A 26,504-nucleotide genomic window follows, 5' to 3' on the forward strand; every position below is an offset into this window, starting at 1 on the left:
GAGTCTGGTGGCAGGTCCAACATTAGAGGAAGGAAGAATTCAGCGCTGTTCAAGATCCACACTCTTACACGTCCACAGCCAATCTCTGGAAACCCCTGGCCCTGTGTTTCAATCTCCTACCATCACTGCTCCTACCCTCTCTGAGCACACAAGCAGTGATATGAAAGGGGAGATATAGCCGTTTTCTTCCCCGGGGTTGTTTTCATATCTGTGTGCCATGTACCTATATGAGCATGTACCTATATGTACCTATATGAGGTGGAGCCAGATAGTTGCTCTGCAGAGAATCCCCTTTGTTTTAACTGTGGTAGAATGCACCAAGTTTGGAGAGACTCAGTGTTTGGATGGCTTTAAAAGAGGATTAGGCAAAATCGTGGAGGAAAACAAGGCTATCAAGTGGCTACCATCCATGATGGCTATGTTCTACCTGAAGAGCAGAGAGCGCTCTTGTGCTCAGGGCCTGTTTGTGGGTTTCCAACAGACACCTGGTTGGCCATCATGCAAACACAATGCTGGATGATGGACCATTGGCCTGATCCAGCTGGTTCTTATGACATCTAGAAAAAGTATTAAGATTTCAGCAGTATTAAGATGACACCATGAAAAAACAAAATCAGGGACAACGTCAGGATAGCGAACCAGGACAACAATCTACGGTACCTGAGACAGACCAGAAAACATTTCTAGTCTCTGGTTAAAAAGCAACAGTTGACACCTCTTGCGGTTCTGTCTGAGAACTAGGCCTGTGTCCATAGTCTGTGACTTGCCCTGTGTACACATAACTTAAAGTACAATGATACGATGTGCAGAAATAAGCACCCTCAAAATCACAGTTGGATGCTGTGATAGAAACAGGCACTGCCTGCTGCTGGCCCCAGTCCTTTGCATTTGGTAACAAAAGGGATATTCTTTCTGAATGTAGAGGCCCCAGCTCATATGCATTTGAAAGGAATTCCAGGAGATGTGGAACTGCAATCTTACTGACCGCTCATTTGCAAAGTGTCACTGCCCTTGCAAAACCGGTTCATGATAAGTTCATGGAGATTTTTGAGGGCACCTCTGTATTTTCCCACTGGTGAAGGAATTGGGTCTCAGCTTAAGATCAAAGCAGGAGTTGGCCGTATTGCTGGCATGCCTTCTTGTGAGCTTTCATTCTCCGTATTCCTGCCTCTGCCTCAAATGCAAGAGGTGGACTTGGTTTGTAGATTGAATCTTGCTGGAGTGTCAGTAATCTAGCGCTTCATTTCTTTGGTTCCCATGGTTACAGGGACTCTTTATAAGCAGAAAGACTGAAGCAAAGCAAGTCAGTGGAGCTGAATGAAAAGACCATAACGGGGTAAACAATTGGGGGGGGGGTGCTGATTCACATTGAGGGGGTCAGAAGCCATCCCTAGTTCTCATGACACTCTCCATCTTCTTCTTTTTTAAATAATAATTTTATTAAGTTTTAAATTTTAAATTTTACAATTTTACATTTCCATATAAACATTTTACAAACTTTTAATATATCCAATGACCTCTCTTCTTCTCCTTCCATGATTCATTTTACATATCATGCATCATATTTTGCTATAACTATTCAAATCAGTTTTCCATTTTTACATCCATCAAAAAATATTTGTTCAGTTTATCTTAGTGCTTTCAGCTGTGTATACAGTTATTTTCTATATATTCAATAAATGTTTTCAAATCTTCTTTAAATGTATGTTCTTCTTGCTCTCTTATTCTATGTGTTAAATCTGCATATTCTGTCAACTTAAGTTGCCAATCCTCTTTAGTTGGGACCTCGCTCACTTTCCATTTGGGGGCTAACAAAACACAGGCTGCAGTTGTTGCATACATAAATAACCTTTTCTGACGCCTAGGAATTTCAGTCTGGGTTATTCCCAACAAAAAACGACTCTGGGTTTTTTTGGGGGGAAGTAGTTTTAAACATCCCTCCCCCCAATTCATCATAAATCATGAACCTTTACCTTTTTACATGTCCTTTGCCTTTGATTATATGGATACCATCACCAAACAGGACAAAAGATTCCCAAAGGGTTTGGGGAGAAAATCACTTTGAGTTGTGCTCGGAAACGAACTGGGCCGCTCCCAGTCACCAGTCTAGCTGCCGCATTCTGGATTAGTTGTAGTTTCCGAGTCACCTTCAAAGGTAGCCCTACGTAGAACGCATTGCAGTAGTCCAAGTGAGAGATAACTAGAGCATGCACCACTCTGGCGAGACAGTCTGCAGGCAGGTAGTGTCTCAGCCCGCGTACCAGATGGAGCTGGTAGACAGCTGCCCTGGACACAGAATTGACCTGCACCTCCATGGACAGCTGTGAGTCCAAAATGACTCCCAGGCTGCACACCTGGTCCTTCAGGGGCACAGTTACCCCATTCAGGACCAGAGAGTCCTCCACACCTGCCCGCCTCCTGTCCCCCACAAACAGTATTTCTGTCTTGTTAGGATTCAACCTCAATCTGTTAGCCGCTCACCCTACCTTTACCATCATAGACTTCCCTCTCCATTATCACTATTATAGGGGTGCCTGGATTCCACTCCCCTTCTGCATATCTTGAAGCAAAGAAAAAGGGGGCCCAATACCTGGCTGGCGAAACCCAGTAAATCCACCAGCTCAAGGAGCAGCAATGATACGTATTGTAATACCATAGCCAGCTAAACCACCCAATCAATATTTCAACTGCAATGTACAATGTTCATTCAGCAGGTGCTTGATATAACCATATATTCCATCAGACAGCAGAAGCACCAGGCACAAGTGATGACAATAGAAGATAAATAACAAAATATCAACAGATCAAAATTCACCGCGCTTCAGAGGCTGGCATATTATCCCTCGGAATTCTCACTCAGAGTGAAACCATAATTCAAAACTCTCCTTTCTTCTCACATAGGGGGATAACAATACCACCTCTAAATGCCCACCCTCGATAAGCCAGTCCCCTCCCTAAGTCTCTCTATGTTAAGAGCATTTTAGAACCAGCATTATGCAAGTTTGTTGTATTCTACTATTGTAAGTGTACTTTGACACGCCCTAAGACAATTAATTGTTCCTAGCCCTTTAAGAAATGGAGCTCCACTCAGTATACAGTGGAACCTCGGTTTATGAATTTTCGGTTTATGAACGCCACGGACCCATCTGGAACGGATTAATTCATTTTCCATTACTTTCAATGGGAAAGTTCGCTTCAGTTTATGAACGCTTCAGTTTAAGTACTCCCCGGACTGTCTGGAACGGATTAATCCACTTTCCATTACTTTCAATGGGAAAGTTCGCTTCAGTTTATGAATGCTTCAGTTTATGAACAGTCTTCCGGAACCAATTGTGTTCATAAACCGAGGTACCACTGTATAAGCCAAGAATCAGAAACAGAAGGCATCTTAAGGCAGCCCTGTTTAGGGAAGCTTTTAATGTTTGATGGATTTCTGTATTTTAATGTTTTGTTGGAAGCCGCCCAGAGTGGCTGGGGGAACCCGGCCAGATGGGCGGGGTATAAATAAATTATTATTATTATTATTAACACCCTCCAGCAGTCTGAACAATGGCATCACAACATCACAACTAGGAGAGCTTTTACAGCCCTTTACTTAATCTTTTCCTAAGAGCAATGATATTCATTAGTTGAATTGTCCCATAGGTTAGCTAATCTTTAGTTTAAACAACTATAGTCTTATCTTGAGGAAGTTTATCCCTAACTGCTATGAAATTTTCCATTCTTTTCAGAGTTTACAGCTCCTGTTTAGTTTTTGATTATAAGGAAACCTCAGCCCCTAAACATTTTCCTTCTGAGGAAACAGATAGAGATTTTCCAGTGAAACGAGTCACTTAGCCAGCACCTCATGAACGGTGGTCCCTGACCATCAGGTCCAGTCGTGTCCGACTCTGGGGTTGCAGCGCTCATCTCGCTCTATAGGCCGAGGGAGCCGCCGTTTGTCCGCAGACAGCTTCCGGGTCATGTGGCCAGCATGACAAAGCTGCTTCTGGCGAACCAGAGCAGCGCACGAAAACACCATTTACCTTCCCGCCGGAGCGGCCCCTATTTATCTACTTGCACTTTGATGTGCTTTTGAACAGCTTGGTGGGCAGGAGCTGGGACCGAGCAACGGGAGCTCACTCCATTGCAGGGATTCGAACCGCCGACCTTCTGATCAGCAAGCCTTAGACTCTGTGGTTTAACCCACAGCGCCACCTGGGTCCCTTTTAGAGGTTATTTTGAGAATTCATGTCTTTTCTATATCAAAGTTTCTTTTGGGAAGTTTAAACCTATTATGTTTCTTTGAGTAATCATTAGTTGAGTTTTAGTATTATTCACTTTATCAATATCTCGTTTCAGGGATTTATCACGGCATAGTTTTGTTTTTGTTTTTCCTCCCCTCCCTTAGGCAGGAATAACTAGCTGCACGAATTTAAAATGGGGCATAGCTGGCCTGCCAGTAGTACATGTGAAAAGGGATCTAGGGGTCTTAGTAGGCCACAAGCTTAACATGAATCAATGGTGTGATGCAACAGCAGCAGCAAAACAAAAAAACAAAAAAACCGTACAATTCTAGACTGTAACAGAAGTATAGTGTAAAATCAAGGGAAGTCATAGTCCCACTCTGTTCTGCCTTGGTAAGACCACAGCTATGTCTAGTTCTGCATGCCACAATTTAAGAAGGATGTTGAGAAGCTAGAATGTGTTGAGAGGAGGGTGATCAATATGATAAAGGGTCTGGATACCAAGCCTTATGAGAAATGGTTTTTTTAAAATTTTGAGGAAGTTGGGCATATTTAGCCTGGAAAAGAGGAGATTGGGAGGCGATATGATAGCCATCTTTATATATCTCAAGGACTGTCTGTCACATGGAAGATGGAGCAAGCTTGTATTCTGCTGCTCTGGAGGGTAGGACCTGATTCAGGTTACAATAAAGGAGATTCCGACTAAACATCAAGAAGAGCTTTCTGGTGGTAAGAGCTGTTTGGCTGTGGAATGGACTTATTTGGAATATTTATTTTTATTTATTTATTATTTATTATTTATACCCTGCCCATCTGGCTGGGTTTCCCCTGCCACTCTGGGCGGCTTCCAACAAATACCAAAATACATTAAAATATCACAGATTAAAAAAACAGGGCTGCCTTTAGGTGTTTTCTAAATGTCAGGTAGTTGTTTATCTCCTTGACCTCCAATGGGAGGGCGTTCCACAGGGCAGACTCTCCTTCATTGGAAACTTTTAAGAAGAGGTTGGATTGCCATCTGCCATGGATGCTTTAATTGAGATTCCTACATTACAGGGGGTTGGACTAGATGACCCTCTGGGGTCCCTTCCAGCTCTACAATTCTTTGATTCTATTATTCCTTCTTTCTTGTACAGCAGGGAACCCCTTTTCCAGAATAGTATTTACTGTGCACATGCAGATATCACCCAAGAACAAGCAAATAATGCTTCTTCCCTCCCCCATCTGGACGACTGTTTCACTCCTATGCAGATCTAATCAACAACTTAATTGAATTAATCAATTTAAATGCATACAATCGCTTGACTAAGATTTCTTTAATTGCGGACTAGAACTCCCCCACTTCCTCTTCTGAAACCAAATCTTTTTAACTGTTTCGGTTAAGAGGTGGCGATTTTGACCAAGTTGCTGCCAAGGATTATCCGAGCAAATGCCCAGGATGGATTGAGATTTCAATCCTCACTGCCACCCTCTTCTTTACCTGGTCACTTGCTGGTTCACAGCTGAGCCTCATCTGATTTATTCCTCCTCCTGAGGGAGGAGAGGTGGAAGGAAGGCTGAACCTCTTCTCCCAAGAAAACCCCCAGAAATAAAGCTTGCTGGCGACCCAATGCATATCAATTTGGGGGTGGTCAGCAACCACCTTTGCTCTTGAGGTCCAGAGACGAAGGTGGAGAATGGGGGGGGGGTCAAGGCATGGTTCAGAATGTGGTCAGGGCCTCAGACATAATATCTGTGAGACTATAGGGCCCTTCATATGGCTTGTTTATTGAGCATTCATCCTTGTTAATTTGCTCAAAGCTGGCATGGGAGACAAAATTGCATTCATTCTGATTTGTTTATGTGATTTGTTATGTGTCCAGTTATTGTTGTTTAGTTGTTTAGTCATGTCAGACTCTTCATGAACCCATGGACCAGAGCACGCCAGGCACTCCTGTCTTCCACTGCCTCCCGCAGTTTGGTCAGACTCATGTTGGTAGCTTCGAGAACACTTTCCAACCATCTCATCCTCTGTCGTCCCCTTCTCCTAGTGCCCTCAATCTTTCCCAACATCAGGGTCTTTTCCAGGGAGTCTTCTCTTCCCATGAGGTGGCCAAAGTATTGGAGCCTCAGCTTCAGGATCTGTCCTTCCAGTGAGCACTCAGTGCTGATTTCCTTAAGAATGGAGAGGTTTGATCTTCTTGCAGTCCATGGGACTCTCAAGAGTCTCCTCCAGCACCATAATTCAAAAGCATCAATTCTTCGGCGATCAGCCGATTGTCCAGTAGTCATCCCTATTTGCTTTCAGGGTGTTTCCACATTTCCCTGTCACTCATTTGTTAGTCCCAATGCATTGCCCCATTACTTCCCTAACCACAAAAAACAATTTATTTCTTTATTAAAAAGCTAATTTGTTGTGCTAGGGTGACAGCACTGCGTAATAATCCATTTTAACTGCCCAAGCCTAAGTTGTCCATGTTCTGGCAACTTCTCCTTTGGCCTACTGTAATATGGGGCTGCCTTTGAAGATGTTCCAGAATGCAACTGATAGAAGAAGAAGAGTTTGGATTTGATATCCTGCTTAATCACTGCTCTAAGGAGTTTCAAAGCGGCTAACAATCTCCTTTCCCTTCCTCCCCCACAACAAACACTCTGTGAGGTGAGTGAGGCTGAGAGACTTCAGAGAAGTGTGACTAGCCCAAGGTCACCCAGCAGCTGCATGTGGAGGAGCGTAGACACGAACCCGGTTCCCCAGATTATGAGTCTACCGCTCTTAACCACTACACCACACTGGCTAGTAAATGGGGCAGCCTGATGGGAGTGGTCAGTGGTCCTGAAAGCACTGCATATAAATATATCGGGACCTGGGTTGGGACCATGTCTATCCATAAGAACATAAGAAGGGCCCTCTGGCAGTGGTGCAGCATGGGGGGCACAGGGGAGGTTGCCCCGGATGCAAAATTGTTTAGGGGGTGCAAAATTTCAACACCTGGTACTGCCTTAGTACAGCTGCGTGCTTCTGTCGTTCTGTCTATTGGAAACAGTTTCTCCATGCAAAGCAGCAAGTGACCTCTCCAGACAACAGAACGACTCTTGTTCTTTTTATCTCTGCGGCTCTAATCTCCTGGATGATGCAGACACCATTAGGCAGTTGAATTCACATGCATTCTCTGTCCATTTCCTTTCTTTCTTTCCTCCCTCCCACCCAGCCTCTCTGCGTGGCCCCAGGTGCTAGCAACCCACGCTACACCACTGGATCAGATCAATGGCCCAATTTTCCATCACAGTAGCTGAACAATTGCCTGTGGGAAATCAGCAAGCAGGATTCAAGCACAAGAGCACTCTCCCCTCCTGCGGTTTCCAGCAACTTGTATTCAGAAGCATTGCTGTGGAGGCAGAACATATCCATTTTTGGCTAGTAGCCATTGATATCTCTCTCATCCACGAGTTTCTTTAATCCTCTTTTAAAGCCACCCAAGTCAGTGGGCCATCACTGCCTCCTGTGGGAGCGAGTCCCATAGCTTAACTATGCGCCGTGCATAGTCCATCTAACAAATATGATCAGTATTCTTGGTGGTTGTTGCTTTCGGTCCTCATACAATATGTGATTGATTATCACTATGTTTCCTTCGCATTGAAATGAATGGGGTCGAACGATGTATTGACAATGCAATTCATGTAAATTACATAATTACTTATGTAAATTGCATAAACTACATAAATTTGCTACAGTGGGCAGCCAGGTAAATAACATAGTTTTGGACAGAATATGAACTGTAGCAGAATGGAAGCAATGCTGTCTGTGACAGACACAGTGTGGGATTATGGTCATCCGATACCTCAGTCGGTAGAGTACGAGACTCTTAATCTCAAGGTCATGGGTTTGAGCCCCATGTTGGGCAAAAGATTCCTGCAATGCAGGGGGTTGGACTAGATGACCCTTGTGGTCCCTTCCAGCTCTACATTTCTATGATCCTATGATCTATGAATGCAAAGCTATGCCTTCTTACATCCCTTACAGGAATATACGGTTGCTCTGTGAGGGACCTCATTATTATTTATGTTTTTTCTGAGTTTTCTGAGTTTATTTTGACTGCCGAGCAGAAAATAGCAAAATTAACATAACGTAACCATGCAAACTATATGGAGGTGGCATTTAGATTTAAAAGGCAGGGCTGGTTTGGTCAGATGACCTCTGAGTTGCTTCCAGTTCTTTACAACCCCATGAATTCATGATCCGGCCCACATGTTCCTGTCTCTTTGGCTGTCGCAGCAGAAATCTATTTTAGCTCCTGAAGGTTGCATATAATCCTCTCTGGCTTGGAAAAGAATGAATATGAGAAGGTGCTGTGGATGGAGTGGTAACCAAACACACCCGCATAGCCCTGGAATGGGGCTCCCTGAAGGTGTTTCAACAACTCATTGAAATTCCATTTTGTTCCTGGTGCAGCTCATGAAAAGCTTTGTAGATTTTTATCAGCGCTTTCAAAGCCTTGCAGGGGAAAGTCAGGAGGGGGTGGGAGGGAATCTTCAAAAGAAAACCAATGCATGAAAACAATAGCAGAGGCCTCCTCTGGGGGGGATTTAATTTCAACTCTTCTGTGCTAAGGCACACTTTAACAGCCAGGACTCCAGTAGAAGCTGTGTGTTCATTTCAGCAGAGCAAATTTTCTCACTTTCCATCTCAATGCCAATTATTGCATCCGAATAGTGAATGTATTCCGAAACTAATATTCTTCCCGTTGATAGTAAGAGGCTTCTATGGTTGTTGTTTCTCGAGAGATAACTATTTCTTATCCCCGCAGGGCAGAATATTATCTATCGAGGGTGTTTCAGAGCACCAGAGAATTTAACAAACACCTTGCCGGTCTCTTTGATACACGCCAATTTGACAGTGGAGATGTGCTCCGAATTTTGCTCCAAGAAAGTAAGGACAGTTCCCTTTCTTTTCTTCTCCCCATCCCTTCATCTGATTTTGATCGGTTTCCTAGCGCCTCTGGAGCCTGATACTAGGAAGAGAAAGAGAGAGAGAAAGAGAGCGCTCTGAGGTTCTGGGGTGGGAAATGTGTGTATAATTGCATTTTAGAACTATAGCTGATTATGCACATTTCAAAGCAAATCAGATTGCTGTGCTGCTTTTCCTCAGTGACACCTAACAACTTTGAATTCAGGCAGCTCTCATAAGTTTCAGCATCCAGAGGTATTTCAGCTTATAGTTCCAGTACAAGTTTCTAGACCTTGTGAGTGCAGAGAAGGGGTTGAAAGTGATGGATCTTTCCCAAGCATCGCATTCCCGCAGGCCACCTAGCTCTTTGGCAATGGAAGCTGAGCTGTTTCATTTTTATATCAACTTGTTCAATGCTGGGGTGGGGTGGGGTGGAGTATTATATAGATGCTTACTGGAGAATTGGGGGGGGGGAGATCCCAAGCCTTGAATACTATTATGATGCTTGCCAGCTTCGGCAGATGAGTGTGCACCGTGGGTAAAAATGGAAAAACACTGCTATAGATGGAACTCTGTTGAGTGTTTACCCATTTTGGAAACACAATTTTCAATCTTTGACATAGTTTTTGAAGCATTTTGAGGGAAAGAAATCACTTACATCTTCCAGGACCTTGACTCCACTGTTACAGCAGATGAATCTTGAGAGGTTTCCAGAGCGCTGCCTAGTCCTGTTGTGCTGGATGTGTTTCAGTTATTAAGGCTCGAGGAAGTGGACAAGGTTCTTAGATTGGTCAGAGTGACCACTTGTGCTCTGGCCCCTTGTTCCCCTTGGCTGATAAAAACTAACAGGGAAGGGACAGCTGGCTGGGCCAGGGAGGTGATGAATGCCTCTGCCTGCTTGAAGGAGGCAGTGTTAAAACCACTCCTCAAGAAACCCTCCTAATATTTGGAAAATCTAAGCAGTTGCTAATCTTCCCTTCTTGGGCAAGTCTCTTGAGCAGGTGGTTGCAGAACCAGATCCAGGCACTCTTGGAGGAAACTGATTTTCTAGATCCATTTAAATCAAGGTTTAGGCCTGGCACTGAAAATTTTTCGGTTCCCCTGTATGATGACTTCTGTTGGAAGAGAGAAGGGAGAAAGTGTCCTTGTTAATTCTCCCTGACCTCTCAGTGGCTTTCAGTATCATCGACTATGGTATCCTTCTGGAGTGGCTGTCTGAATTAGGGGTGGGTTTTGGTCCTACTTGGATGGCCGTTTCCAAAGGGGGGGTGCTTGGGGGGGTGTTCTTCGGCCCCACGGAGACTTCAATGCAGGGTTCCTCAGGGCGCAGTTTCATCCCTCATGTTGATGAAACCAATGAGTGGGGTCATCCAGAGTTTTAGTTTTTCAAGTCCTGCCCCCCTTCTCCTTTCTTGGGACTCCTATTTAATTCAGATGTGGGCAGGAGAGGACTCCTTTGAACTAGAGGACTCCTTTGAACAGAGGGCTGTATTCTGACAGCCAATAAAATAGAGCAAAGATAGCCAACATGGTATGCTTCAGATGTTATCCTAGTTCCCACAAATGTTCCCATTTGATCATAATTTCTCCAACATTCTCATTCAACGCCTTTACTTATAAATCAGAAGAAGATGCTTGGTGTTATTTGTTTTGTGGAAATGAGCTGTTAGAAATCCTCTCTGGAGCTGAAAATTGCTCTGCATTTTCCAAAGCAAAGCCAGGCTGCTCAAATCATAATATTGTAAATAAAGCAGCATTATCATCAAAAATTCTCAAATCATTGAGTAAAATGTGCAGAGATGTGACAGTTTAATATGCTTAAAGAAAGAAAACATTACAGTAAGTTGAGTGAGCAAGCTTCTTTTGATTATTGCAAATGCCAACAAATTAAAGTCAATGACATTCCAGGCAGAGAAAGTATGCTTTTGTTATGTTTCATTCTCTAAATTGGTGTCTGAGATGTTTTATTCTCTAATTTGATGACTGAAATCTCAATCTGTATACTCATTTGGATTTATTTTTTCTTGCATTTAAATGCCGCGACAGCCTAACTGCCTAATTCAGGTGGAAGTAAGTCAGATCCACTCAAAGTAAGTCCAGATAGGACGATTATTGTTAAGGGAATTCAGTTCAGTTCATGACAGTGCTGGTGACCAGCAATCAGGACCATGGTTAGCTCCAAGTGAACTCTGCTAGCTGAGCTACAGAAATATGTTATCTCAGCAAAGGAAGCCCTGCATCCCTGTCTACAATCCTTAAATGACGTGTATCTTGTTCTGTAGTCACATGTTTCTCTGTGGCTGTGGAGCAGGTTAAGTTCTCATTGTCTGAGATGCATCCCCGGGCTTCCGGGGGAGGAGGAGGAGGAGGAGGAGAGTTTGGACTTGATTTCCTGCCTTTCACTCCCCTTAAGGAGTGATATCCTGCCTTTCACTCCTTTCCCTTCCTCCCCCACAACAAACACTCTGTGAGATGAGTGAGGCTGAGAGACTTCAGAGAAGTGTGACTAACCCAGCAGCTGCATGCGGAGGAACAGGGAAGTGAACCCGGTTCACCAGATTACGAGTCCAGCGCTCTTAACCACTACACCATGCTGGCTGGTAGAAGGGATTGCTGTGGGCTTCTGCCTGAGTGAAGTGTCCTATGATTCACCCTAAACTGAATCCTCCTCAGGAGCATACTAGGATGCAGGGGGCATGACACTTGGCTTCCACCATTCAAAGTATCTGTGTTGACCAGAAAAAAACTTTTTATGCTTTTGACCTGGGCTATAAGTATAAAGCACCTGGGTATCTAATAAATGTCCTAATGCCCTATGGACCTGCCTAGTCTTTTTGCATCTTCAGAGGCTCTTCTCTAGGTGTTATTGCCTTCAGGGATCAGGGCCTTTTCTGTAGCAGTGCCTCATTGTAGACCAGCCGCAGGCAGGAATGCTTGAACACGCCTGATCTACACCTCCTGGATTCATATGCAAATTGAAATATGGTTGTCTTCAGAATACACACCCACAAAAAATATTTAAGGTGCTCCCCCTCTTTTCTTTTTCTTTTTAAAAACAAAAACAGGCAATGGCTGCCTGAAGAGGTTCCCGCCCTACACACTGAAAACTCGACTGCCAATGCCCCTGGAGAACCAGGGAACAAGCTCCATACTCAGTGGGAATTTCCTAGGAAAATGAACGCCTCCCTTGTTCTCTTATAATGGCAATGACACACATACCTGGGAGGTGCTGGAACTGAGTTCCAGTGAGTTCCTACTGAAAAAAGCTACTGCCACCACCACCACCAATTCTACCCCACCTTTTCCCTTGACAAGGACTCAAGATGGCATATCATCATTCCCTCTTGCGGGATGAAATCCCCAAGTTTAACTCTGGGTTGCATGAAGAAGGCTTTCTTTGGTCTGTCCTCAAGCTTCCAACACTCTGCTTCTTTGGATGAGCCCAACTTCTAGTGTTATGTGAAAGGGAGAAATAAAACCACCTCTCTCTATTCACTTCCTCATAGAACCATAGAATCATAGAGTTGAAAGGGACCCTGAGGGTTATCTGCTCCAGCCTATATCCTGGCTGTTCTTATTTGCCTTTTCTTTTCTCAACTAAAAAAAGCTCCAAATGGTGAACCTTTCTTCAGAGAGGAGCTCCCACACCCCTTGATCATTTTGGCTCCATTTTCTGAAGCTTTCAAAGCTCTGCAACATTATTTTTGAGGTGAGGTGATCAGAATTGTGCACAATATTTCAAGAGCCGTGCCAACATAGATTTGTAAAGCAGCATTATGATATTGGCAGTTTTCTTTTCAATCCCTCTTCTAATGAACCCTGGAACAGAATTCATCTATTTGTCCTCCACAGCTGCCAGACACTGAGTCAGCATCTTCATCAAGCTATCCACCATGACCCCAGGGTTCATAGTCCCCTACCAGTTCGTACCCCATATGGGGACATGACACAAAGTCTCCCTCCACACCACACACCTGTAACAAGTTCTGTTTTTTAAAGAACGACTCATAGCCTATCGCCCACAAATTTACTCAGCAGGAAGCCCCACTGTGACCAATGGGTCTTCCTCCCTGGTAACAGTCGTCTACAATTTTGATCACCACCTGTTCCTTGCTTAAAACAAATTTAAAAAGAGAATTTTAAATCCGACCAAACTGAATCTCCTCGTAGAATTCATACAAATAGTTTAAAAGAGCCACTGTTTTTTCTCCCTGCCATTTTTAACCTAAAGGGGAAGTCAGAATGGGATGGTTTGAACCCAATTATGTTGACAACTATTTAATGCCTCGTCATGCTGCCAGAACACTGGAAGAGAGCCTTAGGGACTCTCCATAAATTACCTCATTAGGAGTGGATCATTACATTTGTCCAACAGAGCCTGCATGAGAACAACACAGGGAATTTTTTTTGCATAGGACACATCTAGGTGTCCTGCTGCTTTGATCAGACACTTTTTATGCATTGCTTAGGGAAAGACCTACCACAATTATCCCACCCCCACTGTAAAGATGAACAGGTTTAATGGAGGTGTGTGTGTGTGTGCCCGTGAACATGTTTAGCTTTATCAAGAGTTATGTAACATGGTTTAATTGGGCCTCATTTTTCCACGTACAGAGTTTGCATCTCTTTTGCTGCTGGGGTTTCCTTTGTTCTGTTCTGGGGCCCCAATCCTGGGCTGACCTGTGCCAATCATATCTGGCCAGAATTGATCTGGCCTGAATCACTTTGGGGGGGGGGGAAGGTTGGTATAGGGATTTGACAGAAATGGTTCAGCTTAGGTAGAGAATGGAGGAGAAATTTGGTTCAGTACACATTCGAAGAAAAATATAGCCAATTCATCCTTCCTGAAACAATTGAAAAACATAATGAAATGCAGATATTTTTTGGAACCCGGACTTCTCTGAATTTTGCAATGCATTCAGGAAGTGATATGTATCAAGATGCATATACCAGGGTAAAGTGTGTTACACTGTCATGGGTGTATGGCTTCTTGTTTTAGAACAAGGGTAGGCAACCTAAGGCCTGGGGCCAGATGTGGCCCAATCGCCTTCTAAATCCAGCCTGCGGACGGTCCGGGAATCAGCGTGTTTTTACATGAGTAGATTGTGCCCTTTTATTTAAAATGCATCTCTGGGTTATTTGTGGGGCATAGGAATTCGTTCATTTTTTTCTCTCCAAAATATTGTCCGGCCCACCACATGGTCTGAGGGACAGTGGACCGGCCCACGGCTGAAAAAGCTTGCTGACCCCTGTTTTAGAACAACTGAGTTGTGTCCAATGCTGGTCCTACTCAGAGTAGACCCATTGAAGTTAACAGACCTGACTAACTTAGATTCCTTACCTTCATTGGGTCTATTTGGAGTAGAACCTACTTGAACACAACTCACTGTTTTCTTACTTTGCATTGTATGCATCAATCAATCCAGTCTAACTCACACAATTAATTGGCTAAGAAGTTAGCCTGATTAACCCTCTAAATTCTGACAGCATCCACCATAGGAAATGTGAACAAGAAATGGTTTGGAAAAGGAGAATATTTGTCTGAGACAGGACAAGGCCACTGAGACCACATAACACCGGTCTTGAAAGATCTACATTGGCTCCCAGTACGTTTCCGAGCACAGTCCAAAGTGTTGGTGCTGACCTTTAAAGCCCTAAACGGCCTCGGTCCAGTATACCTAAAGGAGCGTCTCCACCCCCATCATTCTCCACCCCCATCATGAGGTCCAGCTCCGAGGGCCTTCTGGCGGTTCCCTCATTGCAAGAAGCCAAGTTGCAGGGAACCAGGCAGAGGACCTTCTCGGTGGTGGCGCCTGCCCTATGGAACGCCCTCCCATCAGATGTCAAAAAGGAAAACAGCTACCAGATTTTTAGAAGACATCTGAAGACAGCCCTGTTTAGGGAGGCTTTTAATGTTTAAGAAATTAGTGTATTTTAATGTTTCTGTTGGAAGCCGCCCAGAGTGGCTGGGGAAACCCAGCCAGATGGGCGGGGTATAAATAATAAATAATAAATTATTTATTATTATTATTATTATTATTATTATTATTATTATTATTATTATTATTATTACAATTCAGAAGAGGAAAATTGAACTTTAGGATTTCCCTTCACATTCATTTCAGTTCCAGGTGATGCTTCCTAATGTTTGCTAGCCTTTTTAATTCCAGCCTTTTATTTTATTTTCTAGGAATTCCCTTTGGCAGCCATCAGAGGACCCCAGTGCCGCTGTGGCTTCCCAACAATTCATTTCCCGTTACGCAACAGTTCAGACAGCTTATTCTGTAGCAGGTTGCAAAATGGCAGCAGCACGGCTGAAGAGCCAAAGAGGGGGGACTATCTCTTTGTCTATCAAACTCCTGTCCAAGGTAAGAGAGAGGTTGAATATATATAATATCAATAACTATTTGCAAGGAGGTGCTGTGCATCTTACACCTCAAGCAATGAGGCAAGACACTTGCTGTTGGGTTAAATAGTGCCATAATTTTATTAATGCATAACAGGAGAAATATGCTGTGAATACTGCAAGCTGTTCTAGGACATTGGATAAGGATGAACAGCCTTGCAACCCCCACCGTTGCCTAGGATAGTGTGTCTGACAGTGCCCTGAGTCTACGGACTTAGTTAAGCAGCTGCAAATAAAACGTTTTAAATGTGTTGTAAACTGCAATATGCAAATAGGACGCTAGATGGCGAAAGTGAGCTGTGCAAAATCCAATGTTTTTTTCAAAACTTTTTTTTTAAAAAAACAACAACATTTCCACAGTGTCCTTTAATATGTGTGTAGATTCCACCTAGCTTTTAAGGATGGGGAACAAATTCAATTCAGTTTGCATTTAAAGGTAAACCTACCCAGTTCTCACTTTCTGAAATGGCACACGAACGCTCTGAAATGCACTCATCTTTTGAAATTTACTCTTCTTCAGATTTTTTCAATGCCGTTCTCCAACTAAGTAATGTATACAAAAAATGCAGAGACCAAATTCAAAATTATTATCAAACGTTCAGCTTGCCTCATGCTGGAGTGACATTTACAGGGAAGGTCAAAGCCATCAATGGTGTATCAAAGACAGACAAATCCCAGGCAATATGGTAGGATCTCATATCCTGTATTAATGAAAACCACTTGCAGCAGCACTTACTTACTGACTCTCTTTCTGTATGGAACTTGTGAATGACACCGCACACACACAAACACACACAGAGAAACATTGGCTCATCTGTATTAATACATTTTCTCCTGCACACCGAAATCTCCAATGTCCCTTTGTTTTTGCATGTGTTTTTTTGAGTAGTGGTCTTCTTTGTTTGTACAGTGGTTACCTCTACTTACGAATTTAATGTGTTCCAACGCACATTCATGAGTCAAAAAAATTTGTAAGTCGAATCCCATAGGAATGCGTTGGGAGAAAAAAATCGTAAGTCGAAGCAACCCTATCTAAAAATTCATAAGTACAACAAATCCTATCTAAACATCATCCAAGATGGCGGGCGGAGCTCCATTCGTAAGTAGAAACATTCGTAAGTCGAGTCATTCGTAAGCAGAGGTACCACTGTATCTGATTTTCTATATATACAAAACCAATAAAAAAGCAATTCTTTAAAAAATGCACAAACTGGTGTAAAGTGTGTGCATTAAACAACTATAAGCCCAGACTGGACCTTAGGAGTCTACCTTCAATAGAGGAGAAGCCTTGTGTCTAGCTTAGATCCATTAAAGTCATAGATCTAAGTCAGTCGTGTGTATTCATTTCAATGGTTCTACCCTGAGGGGGACTAGCATTGCATACAACCTGGGCTCATTGTCTGCTTCAACAACAGCATGGGGGAGACTGTGGTTCTACTAGATCTTCTGGGCTGGAGTCCTCAGAGCTGAAGGCAACCTCTTCAAGCCAGAAAGTGCTGGCTGTTGCTGTTCCAGAGGTTCTGGAGCAGTAAGGTCCCAGAGGTTCTGGAGCAGTAAGGTTCTGGGGGCTGGTTCGGGAGCCAGGCCCTCAAAATCCATGGATCGCCCTCTGAGGAGGGCTGTACTGTACTTATAAACCATGACCAGAAATCAGGAGGCATATTTTTAGATGAACCTTAGGGGCTCATCCTGAGGAGAAATATTGGAAGAATTTCAAGGGAGACCAAAAGAGAGTCAATAAGACTACTGAAATGTATTAAAGCTGTTCTACACTTCCCTTAACTATTCACAATGAACCGACATTGATTTTGACTGGGATGATATGGCACAGGGAAATCCATCTCTCTCTTTCTCTCTCATCTTGTGGTAATGCAGAATATATCCACTGCACTTGCAATATTGATCTGCCCTTAAGGGAGGAAGAAAAAAAAATGCAATACAGATAGGCAAGACTAGCATTGAGAAATAAGAGTCAGGGAGTATATATTCAAACATGTCTGATTTGGATCTTTTCCTGGAGAAACCGCTAGCACAGACAAGTCTTAAGTAGATAATTAAGAGACAAACATTAAGCGTGTCCAAATCTATCTTGCTGGTAGGCAGAAAATCCTTTGTTTTATGGTGATAGAAAAGCTTAGCTGGAATTCTAGGGCTGGAGGGGATGAAATTATTATGCCATCCAACCCCCTGTTCCAAAAGCAAGACCACCAGCCTCAATAGATCAAGCTGCGCAGACTTAACCACAACGCACCGCAAGCAGAGAGTTGGTCCTTTGTTAAATAATTTTTTTTAAAAACTCACAGAGCAAATACTTAATGCAAAACAGCCAAGCCGCATATATTGTTGTGGTTGTTAAAAAAAAAGGCTTGCAGGGCAAATATGTTAATTCAATAGCCATCTATTGTAGTGGAAGGTAAAACTAGCAAAAGTGACAAGCCAATTTGATCAGGGTTGTCAAGAGATGAATACAAAAGGTACACTCTGAAATCTATCTTTCTTTCTTTCTTTCTTTCTTTCTTTCTTTCTTTCTTTCTTTCAAAAATGAGTAAGTTTCTAGCCGGCCTAGAAGAAAATATATGAAGCTTTTTGGAGATGAAACCAACCTGCTACTCCAACCTTTCATTGTTTCTAGCCAATGAGTGAAGTCAGAGCTGTAATTAAAAAATGAGTTCTTTGGATGCTGGGTGATAAGAATCCCTTTGGTCCTAAATGTTCTCCCCCTCTCCTTCAGTCCAACTTCTATTCCTGTGAAACTGCATTTGCTCAGGGTATCTGTTGTTGTTTATCAAGCTTAACTAACTGGTTTTTATTTGTGGTTTGCTGTAAAATACCAGGAGTTGAATGCAGCTATCAAAGCATTGGGGGGGGGGGTGAGATTCCTACCTCCCTGGCCTTGTGTGTGTGTGTGTGTGTGTGGTGTGTTTTCCTTAGTGACTCATAACTTCTCTTTGTCCATGAGTGCTGTATTGCACACACACACACACACACACACCACAATTTTTATTGGTTTTTTAACAAATGCAAATGCAACTATAAAACACTTTTCCAGCCATACAGATGTTTGTTATATCCACTGTCTCTAGACATACTCATACTTTCAACATTCAAACATATTACTTGGCATAACCCCTCCACTGAGAATACTGAGTTGTTGATATAACAAGGTCTTGATTTGGGCCATCAAGATAGTTAAAGAAAGGGGTCTAACTTACAGGTGTTCATTTTTATTTTTGCCATCTTTCCTCTAAAATGGCAAGGATGTAGTAGTGGAATGGAAAAACTGAAATGTTATCCAGCCTCCTGGTGTGTGTATGTTTAGGGAAGTAAAGTATGTGGGTGTGCTTGGTTATTATGCTCAACTTATGGGGTGATTAATTGCTTTCCCACCCACAGGGGGAAAATTTGTGGTTTCCTTAGGGTGAGTTATTGTTGCTGATATGCATACTTAAATTGGCATCTACCTCTGCAAGAATCAAACAAAAGAAGGGTCAGGTATGAAATATAAATGGCCACAACAGTTGATCTTAGAATACATCGCTTGCTTTTTTAAAAAGAATTTAAATCTTGAATTTATCAAAGTGCAACCATGTGAAAAATAATTGTTGTAAATCTCAACGATTCTCTCATTTTGTGTGTGTATTTGTTGGGGTGGGGGTGGGGAGATTACTTTGCTAACAATGAAATGCCATCTGTATCCGGTTGTAGACACCCGCTGCACTGACCGGATGTTTCTCCCCACCAAATCCAAAGCGTTTGTGGCATTGTCGAGCTTCCCTGGAGCTGGCAACACCTGGGCTCGTCATTTGATAGAACACGCTACAGGATTCTACACAGGGAGCTACTATTTTGATGGAACCCTATATAATAAAGGTAGGCTATTGAGCTGTGTCTGTCCTGTCCTGTTTGTTTGTTTGTTTGTTTTAAGAATACATTCCCAGCTTTGGGCCCTGTCAAATATATTTATTATTACGGTCGAGGACCAGTTCAGCTTTGGGCCCTGAGTGTTTTTGTCAAAAAATTGGGCTCATTAAACAGGAGGTGGAAAGGGGTGTGTGCCACATTAGATCAGAACAATGTACAATGGTACCTCGGGTTAAGTACTTAATTGGTTGCAGAAGTCCGTACTTAACCTGAAGTGTACTTAACCTGAAGCAAAATTTCCCATTGAAAGTAATTGAAAGTGGATTAATCTGTTCCAGATGGGTCCGGGGAGTACTTAAATTGAAAGTACTCAACCTGAAGAGTACTTAACCCGAAGTATAACTGTAGTAGTAGGATTCATGATAGGGGTGGGTAGGAAGTAGGGGTTTGCAGAAGGTGTGGGAGAAGGGGGGGGAGGGGAAAAGAGAGTGTACCAAGGATACAAAGAGACAGACAGGGGCTCATGGGCAAGTTGGGGAGAGAAAGGGTCCCAAACAAGGAAATAGTGGAAGTGTACGAAAGAGGGAATTGCTGGTAGGGCCATGATAAAATTGTAATGGTTTGAGATGTATATTGTTTGAGATATATATTATTGTGTTTAGATCATATCTATCGATTTATCGATCTATCGATCTATCGCTCTATCTATCTATCCATCTATCTATCTATCCATCTATCATCTACCCACACAAACACACACTTTATATACATACACACAGGTTTTAAAGGGGAAAAGGATCACTGGAGAAGCAGGAGAACTATTTGTGTCAAAACTCACGAGAGTGGCCAAAAAGAAATTGAAATGTTTGACTCGGCCATCTTATTGATACGGAATCCATACAAGTCGCTGGTGGCAGAATTCAACCGGAAGTGTGCAGGACATCTTGGGTATGCCACAGATCGCAACTGGAAAAGCAAAGGTAAGTGAATTCTAAGCCATTGCTTTCTGACGTCATGTCAAAGAGGGATTTAAGGAAACATGCTTCACTCCTGTTTTCTTTATTTGTCAAAATTATAGTCCGTTTCAAAGCATAAAGCCATCAAATTAGCATATAAGAGAAAAAGAGGATAAAACACCCAGTTCTAAAACAAACAAACAGTAACACGGAGTCATAGAATTGTAGAGTTGGAAGGGACACCATTTCAAGGATGCTAATTCTAAAAACAAAACAAAACAATAAAGCAGTTTATGTAGGTATATACTGTAACTGATATTCCATAAATGACCGGGTTTCTCAGGGAAAGAAATTCTTAAGCAAAAACATCTTCAGTAGGTATCTAAACACCATGATTTGAGGTGCATGTTTCATTTCAGCTAGCAATTGTTTTCATTTCAGCTAGCATAGAGTTGGAGTTGCTGCACTAAAAGCTCGGTTTCTAGTACAAGCTCAGCACACATCTGGAGCATGTGGGATGCTCAGCAGTGAGATGTATAGTTGCTGGGCAGTGATACATGGGATGAGGTAGTTCTTTAGATACCCTGGTCCCAAGTGAACATTTCTTTGTGTTAGACGAACGTCTACCACCGTTTTTTCCCAAGCAGGAAAGTTCCTTGTTCTGTCTCTGGCATCACCACTTTTAAGAATCAGGGCTACATCTGCACCATCAAAGGGACCCCTGACCATTAGGTCCAATCATGACCAACTCTGGGGTTGCGGCGCTCATCTCACATTATTGGCCAAGGGAGCTGGCGTACAGCTTCCAGGTCATGTGGTCAGCATGACAAAGCCGCTTCAGGTGAACCAGAGCAGCACACGGAAGTGCCATTTACCTTCCCGCTTGGAGCGGTACCTACTTATCTACTTGCACTTTGACGTGCTTTCGAACTGCTAGGTTGGCAGGAGCTGGGACCGAGCAACGGGAGCTCACCCCGTCGCGGGGATTCGAACCGCCGACCTTCTGATCAGCAAGCCCTAAGCTCTGTGGTTTAATCCACAGCGCCACCCGCGTCCCATCTGCACCATGTTGTACACCTAAAGCACCTAATGTATTTTAAATCTTTGTTGGAAGCCCCAAAGAGTGGCTGGGGAAACCCAGCCAGATGGGCGGGGTACAAATAAATCATCATCATCATCATCATTATCATTATTATCATTATTATTATATCCCTCTAAGAGTCATGGCTTCCCCCCAAAGAATCCCATGGAACTGCTGAGATTCGTTAGGAGACAGAGCTGCAATTCCCCAAATGGTTTAACAACCAATTCTCATTGCCAGGGAACACTGGGAATTGTAGCTCTGTGAGGGGCATAGGGCTCTCCCAACAAACTCTTGGTACCCTTAATGAACTACAGTTCCCAACATTCTTTGGGGGAAGCCATGAGCGTTTAAAGTGGTGCAATAGTGGTATAATGTATTGAGCATTAAATGTGCAGATTGGGAGTAAGTGAACTAATGCTTTTCAGAAGAGAGCTTTCCAAGAAAAAAAGACTCTTCACCTCCTCTCCCTCACGAATTTTCAAGCAACCTTCCCCTCAATTTTGCCGCACACAAATAGCACTATCAGAAAGTGGGTATCTGCTTCTGATATCATTTTAAAGCAGTCTTTCTTTGCCATCCTTTTTCTATTTGGCAACAGCTGGGTTTGAAGACAGATAAGCCAATATCCTTTATTCTGACTTTCACTTTGCTGAGTGGCCAGATTTTTGTTTTTAATTTTTCAAATTTTATTTATTTTGTTTAAGTAAGTAGTATAGAAAAACAACAACAACAAAGAAAGAAAAAAGATTGAAAACAATCCAAAAACATTGAAAGCAAATATTACATACTTATCATATAATACTCCCCCCCACCCGCAGCTTCCCTCCGCTACAGTTTGACTTCTTTGAGTCTCTATTTCCACCTTTATCTTTGCATTCTTCAAATGTGTCATTCTTTGTATTTCTTTTATCTCTTCTCTTTTCCAAATCATAGATATACTTTACATTTTTATTCTAGGCATATTAGCATATCTTTCTTAGAACAATATTTTAGCATATAATCTTTGAAACATTTTCATTCCTTTTTAAATTTTTGATTTGACTGATATCTTATGATTGAGGTTAGCTTTGTCAGTTCTAAATATTCCCCATACTAAGCATTCCACCTTGTGATATAATTTTAAATTTGGCATTGCTAGTCCCCTTCCCTCTTTTTTATCTGTCAAGACCTTATATTTTATACGAGGCTTCTGGCCTTCTTCAAAGCAGAATTCTTTATTTTGGTATTGTTTGGAACAAATATAACATTTTTGGTAGAACATTCATCTTAATTATGGAGATTCTTCCCCATAATGACACTCTTAACCTGCTCCAGGTTTCAAAATCTTTCCTAATTTATTTCCACACTTTTCCATAGTTATTTTCAAACAAATTAATATTTTTCATTGTTAATTCTATGCCTAGATATTTTGCCTTTTTAACTATTTGCAGACCAATCTCCTCCTGGAGTTCTTTTTGTTCCTGTTCCTGCATATTTTTAACCATAAGTTTTGTCTTTGCCGGTTTGAAGACAGATAAGTCAATATCTGTAAGGGGGACGGCTTATAGGGAACACACACCCCCATCAGATTGAGCTCTTCGCAGAGCAGCAAGTCCAGTAGCAGATCGGATTACAGGAATCAGGAAATAGAGAGGGAGGGGAGAGGCTCGGACAGCATGCGAGAGCCTCAACACCGAGTAGAGAAGGAGGCAGCTGGGGAGGAAATTACGGGAGAGCAGTCAGAAGGATGGCCCTCCCCCCAATGCCTGAATTGAGGCGCACGGCACCCCGTAGGGTGAGAGGGAGGCGCTTTGGGGTTCCCAAGCTGTTATGTTGGGCGCGGAACAGAAAGAAGCCATTGCGAGGTTCTGACTCGGACTAAGCAGGCATGTTTTCCAGACTCTTTGCACTGTAAATAATATGCACAATAAAAACACCTTAAAGACAAGGAGGTGTGGACATAGCTGCCAAGTTTTCCCTTTTTTCACGAGGAAGCCTATTCAGCATAAGGGAATTTCCCTTAAAAAAAGGGATAACTTGGCAGCTATGGGTGTGGAGCGTCGTTACTCAAGAGTAGCCACAAGAACCTCTGACAATATCCTTTATTTTGTCTTTCACTTTGCAGAGTGGCCAGATTTTGTAAACAGCTATGCTTCCTGGTGGGCTTCTCATGTGTTGGACTGGCTCAAATATGGCAAACATCTCCTCGTCATCCACTACGAAGACTTGAAGCAGGCCCTGCTCCCTAATCTGAAAGAAATGGTCAGCTTCCTGAACATCACAGTGACGGAGGACCGCTTGCTCTGTGTTGAGAACAACCGAGATGGGAACTTCAAGCGGTCAGGAGCCAGGCAGAAGGGATTTGACCCGTTCACAGAGGAGATGAAAAACATGATCAATAAATACATTATGATGGTGGACAAAGCCCTGAGAGAGAGAAACTTTATCGGGCTTCCAAAAGAGTATTTGCCCAGATGATGTCATATGACCAGCTAGCTACATTTTAAAACAAGAGATCCTGATAATGAAATTTTTTAAAAGGCCAGAATTTTATAGCAGTAAAAAGGCAAGATTTGCACAGGGTCTGCTGATGATTGCAAATTCTTGAGACTTGGACGCTCTTCAGGGGTACTAAGTGCTACAAAAGGCGAGCAATGAAGGATGGAAATTGGGTTATAAACCAAGGCAAAAGACATTAGCATCTCTGCCTCTGTGTGTCCTTTTCTCTATAAATGGCTACAAATTTTAACACTTGTGTGCACTGCTAAATATGGGAAATGTGTGTGAGGTGGGGTGGGGTGGGGGAGGCAGACAGTTCCTTTGTATCCCCCTAACTGGTATTTCTCAAGAGTAACTATAACTTTTATAACAGTTTTGGCAATTCAAATGTGCAGGTTACCCCCTTGCTTTGTTTTAAACTAACCATGATAAATATTTTTAGCAAAGTAGTTCGAGGGGGGGGGGAAGAGTTGTTTTCTCTGCCTTCTTCCTTTATTTGTGAATTTTAAAAACTGGGTCTTTTGTCCTCCACGAAAAGGACATGTCTAGAGTGTTGTAATCTAAAGTGGGGACATTCCCGCCTCAAAATTTTCAATGAAATGAAATTGGGAGCAATGATTCCTCTTGCTTTTCCCACTGGAGATGGCTGAATGGATATCTATCTCCAACAAAATTCTACTCAGAGGAAACCCATTGATGTTAATGGGCCTAAGTTAGTCATTAAAAAAATAATAATCACTGGGTCTACTTGGAATAAGACTCAGTCATTGAATGCAACCCATATTCTTTAAACTAGGATTCATTTGAATTCCAAATTATGCATCTTGTTGGGTTTGGGGATTTTAGAGGGCAAAGGCATAGAATTCTAGAATTTGGCAGTGGTGATGTTGCATTAATTTTTTTTAACTTGGGCAGAGTGTCTCTCAAATTTTAATTTCTAAAGAGAAATGGGAAAATCCAAAATTGAATTCAGTTTCGTCAGATTTATCAGATTTGTGGAAATATTTACTATAGCTGCAGCTTGCTCCAGCCCTGACAATCTCTTACCAGCACGCCTTTGGTGAGCTCTGGCACGAAACGAGAGGCAACTATGCAATGAGAACAGGGTGGACTCTCATTCAGCCAAAGGTTTTAAAGCAGAGATTGGGTAACTAGGTAACTAGTGCAATGGATTCCCTGGATTGGCAGAAAGTTTAGACTGCATTATCTTTGAGGTTCCTTCCCGCACTATGATTGCAACCAGCAACAATATTGTCCGATGGTGGTGGTGGGGCATAAGATTGAAATGGAGCTCCTATGACAGGACAGATCAGGGACCACACAGTGTGCCTTGTGACACTGCTTAAAGTGCATACAATATTGTCTTACTTGCTAACCAAGAGGGAAATGCCAGCATGGAGTTTCCATCACAAGTGAAACATAAAATGCGTAATATGGGTGTGTGTGGGAGACTGACATGTCTAACTTTCAACCACAGTGGTTTGGAGGAGGGATAAATAAATATAAGCAAAAACCACATGGAGGAATATGCATGCCTTTTTGTATAGCATTGCAGAAAATTCATCTGATCCTATTTGTCTGCAGTTTAGCAGGTTTGTTACCCAGAGACACGTCTCTCATGTCAGCAGACTATCAAGGGTCCATCAAGTTGGAAATCCTGTTGCCCAGGAGGGCCGACCAGATGCCTTCAGGAAGCCCCCCCCCCAGGAGGGCTGGAAGCTTGGCTTGACCTCTGTCCAAATAAGCACACCATTTTCACTTTGTACACACACAAACACACACACTTGGGTGGGCATGACTTATTCTGGATGACAAATCATCCAAATTACTCTGAAGTGATTTTCAGTTGTGAAGTTTCCTATTAATTAATTAATAAATATAAATATTAATAATTTATTTTTATTTTATTTTATTTATACCCTGCCCTCCCCGGCCAAGACTGGGCTCAGGGTGGCTAACACTGAATAGAAATACAGTAAAAATATTACAAAAGAAAACAAAAGAAAAACACAGTTGATTAAAATATAAGTTAGAATACAGTTTAAAATGCAGCTTAAAATGCAGCCTCAATTTAGTGGTAGCCTATAGATCAAAGCCATAAGGGGAGAAAACGTCAAATATTCACCGGGGCCAGCTATCCATGCTGGTCCTACATGGGCCAGCAAAAAGAGCCGAGGGAAAATTTATATACAAATCCCATATAAGCGGTTCCATATAAATATAAATAATATAAATATAAATATAAATATAAATTGACCATCATTGCTGGTAGGCATGTCACAGCAAGACTCCCAGGAGATGTTGCATAGCAGAATGTTATAAGTGGGACCTACCTCTTGCAAAGAAAATTGCAACCGGAGTGCTCCTGCACAGGGTCCTGGTCAGGATAGCCTATCTATTCCCCTTTGTAACCCGTTTCCATCTTCTCCCACCACAATAAGTCAGCATCCTACGGTCAATGAGAACACTACAGTGGTACCTCTACTTACGAATTTAATGCATTCCGAACACACATTTGTAATTCGAAAAAAATTGTAAGTCGAATCCCATAGGAATGCATTGGGAGAAA

The 26,504-nt window shown here is 42.5% G+C and overlaps 1 protein-coding gene across 1 annotated transcript in view; it reads left to right on the plus strand.

Moving 5' to 3' along the window:
* WSCD1 (WSC domain containing 1) overlaps nt 1-26,179 on the plus strand; it is a 47,318-nt gene extending 21,139 nt beyond the window's left edge. The window contains exons 5-9 of the mRNA XM_035140151.2: nt 9,011-9,132; nt 15,341-15,518; nt 19,262-19,426; nt 20,197-20,397; nt 23,562-26,179. Coding sequence (XP_034996042.2) covers nt 9,011-9,132; nt 15,341-15,518; nt 19,262-19,426; nt 20,197-20,397; nt 23,562-23,914 — 1,019 coding nt within the window. The 3' untranslated portion in view covers nt 23,915-26,179. The remainder of the gene's footprint in view (nt 1-9,010; nt 9,133-15,340; nt 15,519-19,261; nt 19,427-20,196; nt 20,398-23,561) is intronic.
* The last annotated feature ends 325 nt before the right edge of the window (nt 26,180-26,504 follow it).

Source organism: Zootoca vivipara, chromosome 15, assembly GCF_963506605.1.
Source record: "Zootoca vivipara chromosome 15, rZooViv1.1, whole genome shotgun sequence".
NCBI classification, from domain to species: domain Eukaryota; kingdom Metazoa; phylum Chordata; class Lepidosauria; order Squamata; family Lacertidae; genus Zootoca; species Zootoca vivipara.